We start from the raw sequence: 15,800 nt of genomic DNA on the forward strand, positions 1-15,800 counted from the left end.
CTTGACTTTTACCATGACCTGACTTACATAAATTGAGTTTGTTATTACAGAACAACCAAGTGCTTGACTAATGTTCCATGGTATTACCAAAATGAGAAAGCTTTCAGTTATCACTGGACACATTTCCGCAGGCAGTGCATTATCTTACCTACAAATACATACAATACATTTCACTGAAATGTTACTACAATGATAAATTAAGCAAGACTTCATACTGAAAGGCATTTCTCGCACTATTACTTTGCCTTATATAGTTACATACCTTCTACATGCACACACTCCACCTGATATGTTTAGGTTGCAGCTTTTCCCCCCAAACTGCGTAATTAGAATACATCTTGTTCAATAGAGCAAACAATGATATGACATTTAGAAATTTTAACTCATCATACTTTAACCAATGTTGGACGTGCCCAATACGATTCAAGTTCTTCAAGCAATGGAGTGAGCAAGTAGTGCCAAAAAAATTATTTCAGAGTTAATGAAAAATAATGACAGGAAAGTCAAAGCTCTAGGGACTTCTTGCCATAAAAAAAAAAAAAAAAAAAAAAAAAAAAAGAAAGAAAAAGCAGCAATTCCAGAAGCCTGCAATACTGACTGTTGTTACACAACTGTACTCACTACCCTTTGTTGCTTCTCCCACTCCATCACCCAAACACATAAAGAGTAGTCTGGTACTTGAATACACTCGGTTTTGAAATTCTTACCAGCATTTGCAATTCTTCTCTCTCTCTCCCATTCCAATTGTTCCCTTTCCAACTGTTCTTGCCGTTCTCTTTCTTGCCTTTCCCGTTCAAGTCGTTCAAGTCTTTCTCGATCCTGCCTCTCCTTCTCTTGTCTCTCCCTTTCTAGGCGCTCTTGCCGTTCCCTTTCTTGCCGTTCTCTCTCCAGTTGCTCCTGTTCTAGGCGCTCTCTTTCAAGTCTTTCCCTTTCTAGCCTCTCTCTCTCCAGCCTCTCCCGTTCCATTCTTTCGCGATCCAGCCTTTCCCGTTCCAGCTCCTTTTGCCTCTGTTGCTCTTGCAACTGTCTACAATCGTGAAAAAAGGAAAAAGACTAAGCTGCAAAGTGAAAACCAGAAATATCAAGCAACCGTTAGAGGACAAGAAGAGAAACTAATCAACAATCTCTGCACCAGCAAGAACAAAAGCACAGCATTTGTACCTACAAAAAACTCTTAACTCTACATGTCATTTTTCTGAGCTGGATAATAGTTTTATTATGTTTACAGTAAAAAGAATCATATATCCAATTTCCTCTTAACTAATTTAACGTTCTGAGACAGCTTTCAAGAGGTAAGAATAGAAAGCTGCTGTTGATAACTTACTGACTGATACAATCTTCCCAGTTCAGGATATGGAGTTACATTAGTTCTTTGCATGGTATTTTATACTCAAGGCAGCGAATAAAAGTACAGTGAAATAACAGTAACACAAATACTCATTGAAAAAGACCATCCTCAAACAAATTACATTTTTTGGATGAACTAGAGTCAGCTAGTATTTATTCAAATTTTACAGAAGCATCAAAAGGTACACATGTCCCTCTCCACCTGCATAATACTACATGCACACATAACTTAACTGGTATCAAGATGGGAACACCCTGATGGCAGGAGAAAACAGGACAGGTCAGAAAAAAAACCAGGGGGCAGCAGCCAAGGAAACAGTGCAGGGAGCTGAAGAGTTTCCATCTCATGGGAGTCTTTGCAAAGGAAAGCAAAGAGGAGGAAGATGTGGAAAGGAGGAAAACAAGTAAAAGCCAGGCAAAGAAAATATAAAGAACTTCTAAGAGTAAGAAGGAATCATGCAAAATTTGCTGCCAAAGCCACTAGGCTGGCTGAAAGGACAGACTTTCCTGCTATAATACAGTGGGAAAGGCTGTAAACAACCCTTTTGCTTTTATTCCTCAACTTGGTTTCTATTTTCTTTAGTTTTGGGGTTTCTTTTAAGTTGTATTTAGAAAAAGAAACATGTTTCTAAGTTGGCTAAAATACATTTTTTGATTATTCAAAGCTTTTTTATCTCTTTGGGGAACTCACTACTAACACAAAAATCAGCACATCCTCCTCAAAGCGGTGGCCAGTATGTTCCTGTCAGTACATTTCACTGAAAATGCAGTTAGTTATCATCCTGTTTGAATTCTGATTTTCAAAAAAAACCCATGACATTTAAAAAGGAAAACTAGTATATGAAGTGCACAGCCATTTTTTTTCCTGTCAAGCTTCACATGCAAACCGAAGATAGCTTCTCAACAAATACAAAGCACAGCCAGCTTTTAACTATAAAGCAAAAAGGAGACCTAAATTTTGACATCCTAAGGCACGAGGTATGTGTTTTCTATAGACTGCCACTGGGCAATCTTATTTGAAAAGGTCACAGGTAATTCTATACTATATGCTTAGAGCCATATAAATCTGAAGTCTGAAAATGAAGGGAACCAGCTATTTCACTCCCATTCGCATCCAGAAAATAGTGGCAGAACTGGAAACTCCAGCCCATGCAATGTTACTACTGAAGTCCATCCTCTTTCAGGCCAATATTTTTCGTTTATGAAAAAAAAAAAAACCCAACCCAGTACTGGTAAGATACTGAAATTTCATAATTGCTATAAGCAATTAAGCTCTGGTTATATACAGCAAAAGGACTTTTTCCTACTGAACTTCTTACCCAGTATCCCCAGAAGCAGCAAATTAATTCTGCTCCTGCATCAGTTCTCCCTTCAGTTCCTGCTCTCCCATATAAAAAAGCTGTAATGACAGTCACTAAGCAATCAGGGCTGCAACTCAGCTTGCTAAATGTTTGGGTTTTTAGCTTCTGAAGTCCACCAAAAAGTCTGGTAATTGACTGATACATATTTGGAATCAGTAGAAGATTTCTACAAAGTATCAAGAGAATACAATAAAACCCACAAAAATTTAAGCCCCAAAAGAGATATTAAAAAGATCTTTGGTATTACATTTTTGCTTGCTCTGTGTTATACAAAATTAGTTTTGTGTTCTTTTTCCCTCAGATAAAATCTATTATTAGAGGAAAGCAGTGTTTCATCATGGTTAACTTCAGCTTGGTCATCTTAGGCTCTTTTTTTGTAAAGGAGAGGTGGATGCACATATGTTTGTAGCTAAAAGGCCATTCAGAACAAAAGTCAACATTTACAGACCCCAAAGCAGCTTTCTGTTGTTCGTTCTTTTTCATTCATATGCCAGTAATACACATATTCTACCTAGAAATGTACACGCTATTGATCCTAAAACTAGAGTGTAGATAAGGCATTTGAGGTTATAAACATTTCGTGTTATATTTAGTTTATAAAACAAGAAAGTATCAATTCACTGGGTTTAACAACACATGAAGCAGCTGCCAGATATTTAAATTTTCTTTTTCTTAAGTTCTTCACTTCTTTACAGAAATAGAACCTCAATATAGGTCACTTCTAGCGTAAGAGCAGCGTCACCAAAGCAGTTCTGCAATAAGCCATACCAAAAGCTGTGCCATTTCATATCTTCATAAGCAACCTGGAAAAGAAACAGCAAGGTGCTCTTGACTAAGCTCCTTAATACTAAGTTATTTAGGATTGCAAGGATGAGATGGCAGACTATGAAGAAGTACTGATGGATCTTCTAATTCCAAGTAACTAGGCAATAAAAAAATCCAACTGAGATATAACTGAAGTGATGTAGGGGAGAGAGGAAAATCTGCGGAATTCATAGATGAAATGCTGGACTTCAAGTGGACTACTGACTCAGGAGTGAGCTATTAGGGTTATGACAGTCTATGACAACATTCATTCACTGACGTGTTCTGTTCAAAAACATAATCCAGATGCTACACATTAGGAGGGATTACAGAACAGTATAGGAAATACCATCACCTTGTTTCACAAACCCCATATTCTCTGTTCCCAGCTCAAAATGGGGAAAATAGCAGAACTGAAAAGGTTCAAAGAGCAGCAATGCTATGAACTAATGTACCAAACACTTTCCATTAAAAAAAAAACAAACTAAAGAAGCTGGAATTCTGCATTCTGGACAAGGCAACTGGAGGTCTATAAAATTCTGAGTGATGAGGACATCCTAACACAACAGGTGGGAAGAAAGATTTGGTGCAACTAATGACAGCAAAGCTCAAAACAAAAGAACACCTCTGCGCATCAAGCAGATGAGCTATGGAACGCCTTGCCAAAGCGATTCAAAAGAAAAGCAGCAAAAAGCCCCCAGCAGAAAAACAAAACAATAACAAACCAACCCCAAAACACAAAAAAGCAAATCATGGGAGCTCATTTAGAAGACAGAAATTGCATCATGCACAAGAAGCCATTGAACCAAAAATGCCCAGAGGATGGGAGAGTAGCAGAAGGAAGTATTTCAGGTGTTTGCCCTGGCCCAGAAGAGTTTTACCTAAAGCTCTTCTAACTATTGAGAGGCGTTAAGTGCACATATGTCTATACATATGTATGACATACAGGGGGAATTGGGGGTGGGAGTGTACATAAATATATACTCTCTATATATGGCATGTAATTACCTGCAATTTTAGCTAAAGCCCAAGATGTATACTGCCCTAATTTCACAGCTGGGACAGGCTAAGTTTTCTTCTCAGTAGCTGGAACAGTGCTGTGTTCTGGATTTAGTGTGACAATAACGTTGATAACACACTGATGGCTTTAGTTGTTGCTAAGTAGTGCTTACTCTAAATCAAAGACTCTTCAAGTTTCCCATCCCTGCCAGTGAGCAGACGCACAAGCAGCCGGGAGGGAGCAGAGCCAGGACAGCTGACCCGAACTAGCCAGAGGGATATTCCACACCATAGAGCATCGCGCTCAGTGTATAAACTGGGGGGAGTTGGCCGGGGGCTGCTGACCACTGCACAGGGACGGGCTGGGCATCGGTCAGCGGGTGGCGAGCGACTGTACTGTGCATCACTTGTTTGGTCTCTTCCTGCCCCCCCCCCCCCCTTTCACCACAACTACTGGTATTATTATATTTTATTGCAATTATTTAATTGTTCTTAACTCAACCCATGGGTTTTATCTGTTTCCAATTCTCCTCCCCGTTGCACTGCGGGGGGTGGGACAGGATGGTGAGCAAGCAGCTGCATGGTACTTAGTTACCAGTTGAGGTTAAACCATGACATATACCTAAATCAAACTGTTTGCTTGGGACTTCCCAGTTCTCCTAATATGTGTCAATAAATATGTGAGACTTTTGGAGGGTTTTCTCCTCCTCCAAGACCCACAGAGAGACACAATACCCACCTGTCATAACAAAATGTACCTAAGTGTTTGTATGCTTTAAATTTAATCTGAAGCAAAAAATACTTCAGTCAATCAACATAAACTGTATTGGCCACCTGCTAAGACACAGATAAAAGACTGTAGTGAGATAACCACTTTAACCTACACAGGGCCTGAATTAAAAAAGTTCTCATTACTAAATAAATATCAAGTGACTCAGTATTTAACGTTGTATTTTTGTAAATGAACCCTCATTTTCTATTTCTTAAGGAAATAAAGGAACAAAACCAGAATTTTTTGATACGTGCAAATAAAAACTATGAACAAGTTGAGCACTTTGCTTACAATGCAAACGCTCTACCAAGAGAGGGCAGCAAAATACCTTCCAAACATTTATCTTATACGAAATCTCCATGCAGTAAGATACAGGAGATTAAATACACCACTGCCGAGAATAATTTTAAGCTTATTCTCATTATATATTGCTGAAGCATCCCTTTGTCAACAAGGAAAAGCAAACAAACCCAAACAAAACCCACACAACCACAACCCACTACATTTTTACAGTCATTTTAACAATCCTTTCCAATAGAAAGCCAAAAGTGACACAGGTCAAAAGATCAGTATGCCCATAACACAATCGAGTTGCTTTAACACAACTTAATGAGCAAGGATGAATTTTGTAAACTAAGAAAGAACTACAGCTTAACAAGTGTTAGAGCTGTAGCTTAAAAAAGATTGAGAACTTAATGTGTTTATCAAAAAAAGGATAAATTTGTTTGCAATAAATCCCTCTGGTTTTGTTTAGTTAGCATTAGATAATGTGATTTTATTTTAAAATTTTGTTAGAGATCAAAATTATATTATGCAAAAGCATTAGTAGATTAAGAAGAGTCATTACACATCAATTAAAGCATGTTCTAAAGCATGGGAATGTTCAAGACCATTGTGAAAGCAATACATGAAAATCTTTCTGCCTTAGAAAGCCCAGTACATAAGAGTCAACTTTTGAAAGAGCTAGACATACTGAAAATGCCCCAGAAAGCTGGCTTATAGTGAAATGCTCATTATGTTAAAGCAAAGTGAGTCTAATTATTTTAAAAGTATGGATTACTAGAATTTAAGAGTTAATTTACATTGAACAGCTGAGACTGCTATAAAACTGTACAGCACGTCAGTCATACTCAAGGCAGTAAGACATGGGTTTAGACTCAAAGAGTCAACTTCAGAATAGCTGCTAGCTTTATCACATATCCTATTAGTGAAACCTTCTGGATTTTAATTTGTTTCATGCTAAAAGTATTTTAGGAAATTTCTTTTGAGTGTTTTGGGTGTGTGTGTGGGTTCAATACTGCAACAAAAATATTGCAATTTAATACTGCAGCTTTTAAAATTATTTCCCCTCCTGCCCTTACACTTTTGTGCAGTTAAGAAGGTATGAGGAGGTATTGTCAGAGGATGAAGAAAGAATCATATTTGTAATACTAACTTGTGACTTAACTATCAGCATTAATCCTGCAGTTTTTTGAGCAGCCAAGAATCAGGAGCATGACCACATTCTTGGAAATAACACAAGAAGAAAAAAAAATATGAGCAGAGTTAAGTACACACTGTTGCATCCCTGCTGAAAAAAAAAAAAACAACCACCAAACCACGCTCTGTGAGTGAAATGTTTAGAATTTCTCATACATGACGACAAGAAACCAGATTTGCAGTTAATTTTCCCAGGTACACACAAAGCCTTCCTAGTTTGTTCTGAATCAGATCATAAAAGGGTGTAACAATTCAAGAGTGCTACTGTCTCAGCTCTTGATGTTACATGAAATGAGCCAATACCACAGGTAGAGAGGGATCATTTTCTATTATGCCTCTAGCAAGTTACACCACTACGTTCAACAAGTGTTGTTGGCCAGCCAGGCAACAAGGAAGCCATCCCAAATTAATACTATCCATTCCCTTTAGATCTGTTGTTTTGGAGGTGGGAGGCAAATGGGAAGAAATAGGCGGTTGTTTTAGCTTCTGCTCTTGGAGGTGAATGACTGACAGAGATCCTCTGGTTGCTAAAGACACAGTTAATCTGAAGAACTGAAACCTCAAAAAATTCTCTTAAAATATGGCCATTACTACATGGGCTGAAGGGAAAACAAAGATCTCAACTAGGTCAAGAAACTTCAATGTTTACTGGTAAAACAATATTCTGTCAGAGCAGGCATAGCAGCCAGAGATAACCTGTCCTTTTCTGGAGCACTTACTCACATTTAAGCCTGTACCTTGGTCGTCTGCAGAAGAGTTACTGCAAGTGTCTCTGTAGAAAGACTGTCATTCCACCAGAGAAAGTATGCCTCAGCATTAAGCAGCTCTCAGTGTCAAAAAACAGAGTGCTGTGACAAGGGCACCAAGAGAAAAAAACCCTGAAAGTTAACAAATTCATTGCTGAAACCGTCTGCAAAAGCAAATAGCTGTCTGCTCTGGCAGGTCACCTTGTTTCCCCAAGTGAAGATTCTCAGTACATTCACATAAATCTTCAGAATTCTAACACTGACTTGCTTTTCTCTTGGATGTGAGATCAAGCCATTAATTTTTTTCCTGAAAAGATGATAGGAAACCGCACCAAGACGACCATATATCAACTGAATAACAGAATTCAGCCACAAACCCAAAAGGCTTCTTGTCATGAAGCCAGATGCATTAAAGATGGAGGTATTTCCATGATCAGTACAGACAAAAGCATCTATGTGTCATATCCAAATTCAACAGGCACTGAGCTGATAGACATTCCAAGACGAACAGAAACTCGTTTGAAGTATTTAACTTTAAAACTCACTGTAGAAGACAAAGATGCAAGACAAAGCCTGCAGAAAAAGTACCTTGAGGAACAGACCTGACTGAAGTAATTACTGCATTGATCAGCTGCAGGCAGATAATACATAGTATCTGACAGCTGTTAGTCATCATTTATGAACACACCAATGTCATATTCCGTTCTTTCTTGGCTGAAAAACTTAAGTGTCAAAGCAGGGCATCGAATCACTCAAAGATCAATAGGAATATTAACCTTGTTTTGTCTGCTCAAAGATACACCATCACAAAGGAAGGAGAAAAAAAATCACTAATGAGTATATTGAAAGAGGAACCAAAAAACATCACTTGAGCCACTAAAAAAATAACATGGAATTAAAAATCACAAAAGAGATTCTCTTGAGGGGAGATTTTCAGGTCTGTCTCTCACATGGTGTTCTTGGCTTTTTTTGAAAAATAGTTTCTTGCTTATGCTGTTACCTATTCTAAAACAAACAGTAGTGGGATGGTGGAAGACAGACAAAAGGATGACACCCAAAAGGCAACACAAAGGTTGCTAGACTGCTGCTAGCTTAAAGTGTTACAGTAATATATTTTGCACTAACTATTCTGCAAGTTACCATTATGACATTCTGTATAAGAAACCAAATGTGATGATACGAAAGTATTCAACAACGTCTGCATCTTTCATTCTGTGCATCACTTTTTTTAAAAATAAAATTAAGTTTTATAACCCAGCACAAAGAAGAAATCTAGGAATAACGCTACCGTGTCAAAGATCTGAAGGTAAGTGTATAATAGCAACTATAATTACATCTGGATTCATCAATCCAAACCAATGGAGTTGTTCAAACTGTGTTGTTGGTCTGGCTATTAAACTTACGCTTACCAATTAAATAAATATTAAAAGTAAGTTCACACATTAAAATACAGTCACCAGTTTTTAAAGTTGCATTGCAACGAGTAGCGCTATGAGAAAATGCCTGTAGTATTCCAGTCCTGGTGCCTCAGTCTGCCTAGGCTTTCAGGGCTGCCCTGAGCACTTGCACCACTCTTCCATGCCCCAGCATGTGGGCACAGATAGCATTATCTAATCCAACAGTCACTACTCACTAGAATACATCTCACATGACGGCTCTCCTCCTCCCACCACTGAGTCACTGCAACAAACAGAGCAGCTGGCTGCAAACAGGCTACACAATGTGTAGCTGAGCTAGAGGCACCAGCACCAGATGCAGGGTGACCTCAGCTCCATCTGAAGCACGTTGTCGTCTACAGAAGAGCAGCTACCTTGTGACTGCAAGGAATGGCACGCACTCCACGGGCATCAATTTAACTAAATACAGTCAACCTACTTTATCACTGTCAAAACTGTTTATGGGAGGGGAAAAAAAAACCCAAAACTGAAAAGTGCTATAACATGCTGTTTTGAACTCAGCTGCCAGTTGGAGTTTAATGCCTTAATCCTCTCTGATCATCTTCTGCACAAGTTCAGAAAAGGAAAAGGTGCGTGTGCTATGGCACCTCAAATTTTCAGGAGCTTATCTGAATAATAAAAACTGAATATCAATGTCAAACTTGCTCTTCCATCTCTAATATTAAATATTTATTCATCATTCAAAAATTCAGCCTTTACCACAGAGCTCATTCTCTTGTATGGTCAAGTATATCTACTGAATACGTAACCAAAGGGCCTACACATTAATACTTATGTACCATGGAATGAACAGACACCACCACCACCACCCACCCCTCAAAGTTCTTGATTCAGTTACAAAGAGAAAACAATCTAAATAATGTCAATACAGGTTGCAAATTTCCATCAAACACAGGCAGCCTCCATTGAGACCGAGAATCTTAATGAATAAAAAGTACACTTGATTCACATAACCTCATAACAACATAACTTCAGCAGAAGTGATCAATAATTAACCTGTTCATATCTTCCTAAGTGCTCTCAGTTGCATGAACTTCACTTTGCATCATCTAAACTGAATTCTTGCTATATGCTCTTACTAAAACTCTCACCAAGTTAGCTTTGGTTTTTTTCAAGTGCTAGATGGTCCCAACAGCTTCTACCTGAGCATACTGTACCTCGTTTCAGAGAAACCCAGACAAGAGCTAGTCAACTTGATAAAATGAGCAAGAAACAGACACTTTGAAGATCTGCAAAAGTTCAAAAGGCAAGAGGTTTGTGAAGTGAGTTTATGTATATGCTCTGGCACTGACAATTACTTCCAGCTTCAACAGAGGTGGCCCTCCAGTTCTTTACGCAGTAGTGAAAGGTGAGACTATTTCAAATAATGTCTTTTTAAAAAATTTGTATCAAAGAACACGTTACAGCTAATTTAATGCAAAATTAGAACGGCATTTAACTGATTACATGTACCACGCTTTTGAAACACTAAGCAAATTAGTCATACTAGCCATTTCCCATGGTATAACACTTCCACTGTCAATTTGCTTTTCCCCGTAATCTAGTATTAAGACATCCTGAACACCAGTATTTGGTCTACAGGTTGATGGCTTTTCCCCTGAAGATGCTTAAAACCAGGACACCTGCTACCTATTATTTCTCATTCCATTTTGGTCATCAAAATCTGCAACATCATTCAACTCCCCCGTTCTCCTTCGTATGCGTGTATCTCAACTTGCATCAGCAGCAAGGACTTGCTTTGTTCAGCAAAACACCAAATAAAATTTGATTGTTCCCAGCCCCACTGACGCAGGAGGAACCGCCTGCTCTTATGCTCTTCACACATCCACAGCAATCTCTTCCCTTCCACCCTAACTAGGAAATTCCCTCTTGGTATCTGTCAAATGCTTTACTAAAGCCCAGGAATACCACATAAACAGCCTTTCTGCTTTGGCAAAAAAAAAAAATAATCTAGGTACAGTTTACTGTGCTATGTTTTACCTGGTTAATTACTCTTTCCTTCAAAAGTAGTCTAAATCTTTTCACATTACCAAAATCAAACTAACAGGCTCTCATTTCCTTGATTGAAAGGGATTTAAGGTCTAACAAGCTTTTCTAAGTTCAACCTGCATTAGTTGAAAATAAAAAGCTAAAAGAACAAGGTATCAAGCAAAAACTAGTAACCAGTCACCATGATAAAGACATGAAGAGGCAATCATAAACCTAAAGGTTATTAGATACAGCAGTTCTAACAAAGGGATCTATTAGTGCTCTTTGATCAAATCTCATCAAGCCTAGTTTTCCTCACCTTGATCTTTTCAATATATTATGTAAACTAACAGAACACTGGAACTTTTCTGGCAGATGGCAGATTGCAGGCAGTCATACGTGCACATAAAATTTTAGAAAAAAAGTAAGAATTTCAGTAGCAGAAAACACTAGTTTCATTGGCAACTCCCTCTCCATGGTATATTCCAGTGAGTGCGGTCAGGACAGAACTAATTTCATAAAAGCGCACCACAATAACCAGAAACCTGGAAAACTGTAGAAATGTTTCTAATCCAAATTTCGTGTGTTGCATTAAACAGAAAAAAACCCCACAGAAATGAAATTTTGCAGAAAGGTTAAGATTTCAAAGCAATTTTGCCAATGTAATCAAGGCTGCTTAACGGAAGAGTGCTCTTCCCAGCCTGCTAAACATGTCACTGTTACCCAGCATCTGCCGGCACCCATTACCTCTCCATAAAGCCAGTTATTAACCCTCTGAAAGCTCGACTTGACAAAACTAAGGAAAACTTTACTGTGAATGGGAAGAAACTCTGAATGGAAAGAAAAGGAGAGGCACTTAAAAAAAAAAAAGGTCATTATTATACCAGAACTTTGTTTTCCAGAAACTATGAGGTCAAGTAAAAAAACCACTAAGTCTTTAGAATGAGACAAACAACACTGACTGATGGGTCTTTTTGCTTCTGGCTCCCCGTGTCTCCTGTTCTAGTATGCAATGCAGATGCTAGAAACATCCAAGAGGCTGCAGGCTGTCCCACGAAACTACCTCAGCAAGCTCAACTTCAAAAGTTTACACTGATCTAACTTTGATCTGCTGGAAACCCTTAGCTTAGGCATTAAAAAACCCCTTTGATTCCATCTAAACCACGTCTCTGGGATGAGACCTTCATGCAGATTTTGTAACACAGCACACAAAACAATCAATATGACCGTATTCTACTGAGCACTTTTACATCCTAAACCAAAAAGCCAACTGCTGTACCATATTTACAGGCGTATCTCTAGATACAGACTAGAACTGTTTGCTTAGTTATAATCAATCCACATGCTTTCAAAGAAACCCTGCTTCCTCAAAATAAACTGTTGGATTAACGGCACAATTTCAAAAGCAAAGGAAAACTGGAAACATTACATCTGGCCACTAACTATGGAAAGGTCGCAGGCTGTGGGAGGTCGGTAGAAACCAGGCTACCAGGGACAGAAAGTCACGGGCAAACGTTCCTTCCTTTAAATTACTGTAGCTACATTGCTACTGAATTGTGTGATGCAGGGTTTTTTTCTGTCAGTTTTTCCACACATTTTCAAAAACAGTTCAGGAATTATGTATGTAATAATTACTGATGGGGGGGGGGGGGAGAATATGGTTTATTGTACCATAGCTAAAAAATTAAATTAGCCAAATCTCAGAAAAAATACTTTTACTCTGTGAAATAAAAAGCATTCCTGCTTAAATAACTGCGTAACTCCTACCCTTGTCAGCCTCTGAATTTGCACTATCTAAAACTAAGAAGCCTTCCAAAAGATACAATGAAAACCACACCGTATCAATACTACTTTCTAGCACAGTCACACACCAAGTTTTCTTTAATGGTATCATCCCAATCCACGAAATAAACCACAAGTGTAAGCAAACTTGAAATATTTAACAATTACAAACCCCCCTAATATTCCACCTGCATTTTGCAAACTTCTAACACTCTCGAGTACTTACGACAGAAGTCTGTCAAGTTTTGGTCCGCTACGTCCATGAAGGACAACAGGTGGCTTGTATACCTTCATTATTCTTTACAATCTATATGCTTTCTCTGTTTCTGGTGTTCTTGGTCTCTTTATTTATAAAGCAGTGTTGATTTTGAAGTTATTTATAAACATTAACTCATTAAATTCCCAAGTGTCATATTAGATACCAACTCAGTGACTCATATTTCTGGCAATATATTTGTCATGGCTGGAAGAGAAGGTAAATTTACATGCACGAGTAGTACACACAGGCATGCCATGAACTAATCTTATATTTAAAAATGGTATTTGACATTAAGTAACTGAAGTTAACAAATACATATGTCAAATTAAGTTGGCTCATTATCAAACAATCAGTGGAATTTATAAACACTGCCTGACTACCGCTCTGACAAAATGAAAAATAATCCATATAACAAAAAAATCCCTTCATTTTTGAGAATTGGAAATGGAAGCTGAAGTGTTTCTAAGCTTGTTATTACTGTACTTAAAATGAGTGCAAGTTAAGGAAAATTACAGTTATCTTCAAGTACTCACTGAGAAGGAAAGCATATACCATGTGTTAAGGTTTCTCGAGACAGCAACAAAGTTACCAATTCACCAGAAAAAATTATTTCATTGATCACCACCTGTGTGATCTTGGCTCCTAAAAACCTCAGTGTTTCAGACTGTACATCTGGTCCTAGTGATTTTACAGATTGTTTCACTGCACAGTAAACGATGCAAATATTCAAGTAACAAGCTCTGCAGCAAAATAAAAGAGGAGTATTACTACTTTAGCACTTTTACACAAAATGTAAGGCATCTAAATCCTTTCTAAAATAGAGAAAAATCTCTAAACCAAAATAGTACACTTTAGTTGGCAATGATTTGATTTATTTCTTTAGTTCCCCATCTTCCCAAGATTCTTGAACACTGATTATAAAAGCGAAAGAAAACATCAGATCTCTCTTTAACATATCATTCTTCACCAGTCACTCCTTTGGTGAAACACTTCAGAAGAAACATTTCCATTTGTGCCTAGGAAAGCCCTGAAGCTACAAGCCACATAATTTACCTTTGAAATCAGTCCTGCTTTGAGCAAAGGGTTGGACTAGATGACCTCCATAGAGTGCCTTTTTCAACTTTGGTTTTTATGTAAACACATTTTTCTCAGGCTTAGAATAATTTTTTTTAAAAAAATAAATTTCCTGAACTTTAAGTGGCAGTCTGTCAAACATTACTGAATCCAGGTACACCTAAGGGGAGGGCTATGAGACCAGCACTTAAAGACAACTATTACCAAGCCACATCTTACACAAAACCCCCACCCCGGAGACACATTTCATGGGCAGACTCAGCAAAGCCTGCCTTTCCACCGATCCGTTACAGGCCCCGTGTTCCTTCCTACACAGTAACATTTATTCCCTTCTTTTGCATTCCCTGTAGTCTTACCGTTCCCCACAGCATTCAGTTCTGCCCACACTGCCTTTACCCTTTAGTGAGAGTGGAAATGTCACTTGTAGATGTATTAGTGGTAATATATTCCTAAGCCTTTTCTTCCCAACTATTTACTTACTCTCTACATTATGGTATTAAGACTATCGTTATTACAGTCTGAGAACTGAAAGACAGTTACTACAGAAGAGAAGTTCTGGCTTGAAGTTAATTGAACTGTATTATAACCATACAGTTACAGTAGTAAAGATACCAGAGACGCATTTGTGAAACGTTTTAACGGAATTACATGTTCTTCTTAGGCTTAATGACACAACAGAAATAGTCTTTCCACAGACAATCTGGCTAGCAACATGAGTAAACAACTCATTCCAGTTCGCTGTCCTTTTGTAGGGGAAAAACAAACTAAAACCAGGACCAGGCTTCGAAGAGGGCGTTACGTTAGATGAAAACAAGCAGAGCAGACTGATCAAAGGAGAAAGTGAAATTATAAGAATGCCAATATGCCCTCTACACACAAAAATTTCAAGAGACTTGCAGAGCACTTAATACAGGGCAGCACTTTTTTCTGAAGCGACTTCTACCTACAATGCTTCTCTGAAAAGTATTTCAGCATTCTAAGTTTCAATTAATGCAGGCTTCTAAAGGAACAGATGGGAAATAAACATATTAAAAGCCACTACTGTGGAACAGAAAAAATATCAAAAGAAAAAAGCTTTTTAAAAGTCTGTCAAAAGAAGTGACATAAAAGACCTTTATCATGACGGCAGACTTGCACATAAACACATCAAACAGGCAGATTTGTAATGAGCTTCTTGCTATTTGTTTTTAAACAAGGGAACCTTCAAATAAAGTGATCCCTGCTCAGATTTAAGAACACACTGCAGAAAAGAGATGGACAAATACGATCAATTTTTATGCCAAATCTTTGTTCAATATGTATTACTAGTTTGTCAGATCTATGAGTTATCCCAACATTAGCAATCTGGTTCTGCTCACCTCTGCATAAAGGAACTAAATGCAAAATAGAGAAAATGTCAGTCCCAACTAGATCCAATGTATTAAAATATTTTTTTCAGTTACCACTGAAAGCTATTAAATGCATATACACCATCAATCTGGACCACTTTCTATTTATTCAAGGAGCCTGTTCCCTGCATCTGTACTGCATGTGACCTAAATCACTCCCAGCATCCCTGCTGAAAGGGAACAGCTAATCTCCTTGGGAGTATTTTGATGGTAAAATAATCCAGGATTGCACCACTGGCAGCATACTTGAAACAGCCCAAGGTCTTGCTGTTTTCACTTAACCCAGTCTGATGGTGCTATCCTAGAAGACTTTGCCATTTCACGTACCCATATCCCAGACACTCAGCCTACAGCAGTAACTCAT

At 38.1% G+C, this 15,800-nt stretch overlaps 1 protein-coding gene across 10 annotated transcripts in view; it reads right to left on the bottom strand.

Annotated features, from left to right (window-relative positions):
* ENAH (ENAH actin regulator) overlaps positions 1-15,800 on the bottom strand; it is a 99,431-nt gene that overhangs the window by 20,777 nt on the left and 62,854 nt on the right. For all 10 annotated transcript variants that reach the window (XM_037405315.1, XM_037405321.1, XM_037405322.1 and 7 more), the window contains exon 5: positions 708-1,027. In XM_037405315.1, coding sequence (XP_037261212.1) covers positions 708-1,027 — 320 coding nt within the window. The remainder of the gene's footprint in view (positions 1-707; positions 1,028-15,800) is intronic.

This window comes from Falco rusticolus, chromosome 12 (assembly GCF_015220075.1).
Source record: "Falco rusticolus isolate bFalRus1 chromosome 12, bFalRus1.pri, whole genome shotgun sequence".
NCBI classification, from domain to species: Eukaryota; Metazoa; Chordata; class Aves; order Falconiformes; family Falconidae; genus Falco; species Falco rusticolus.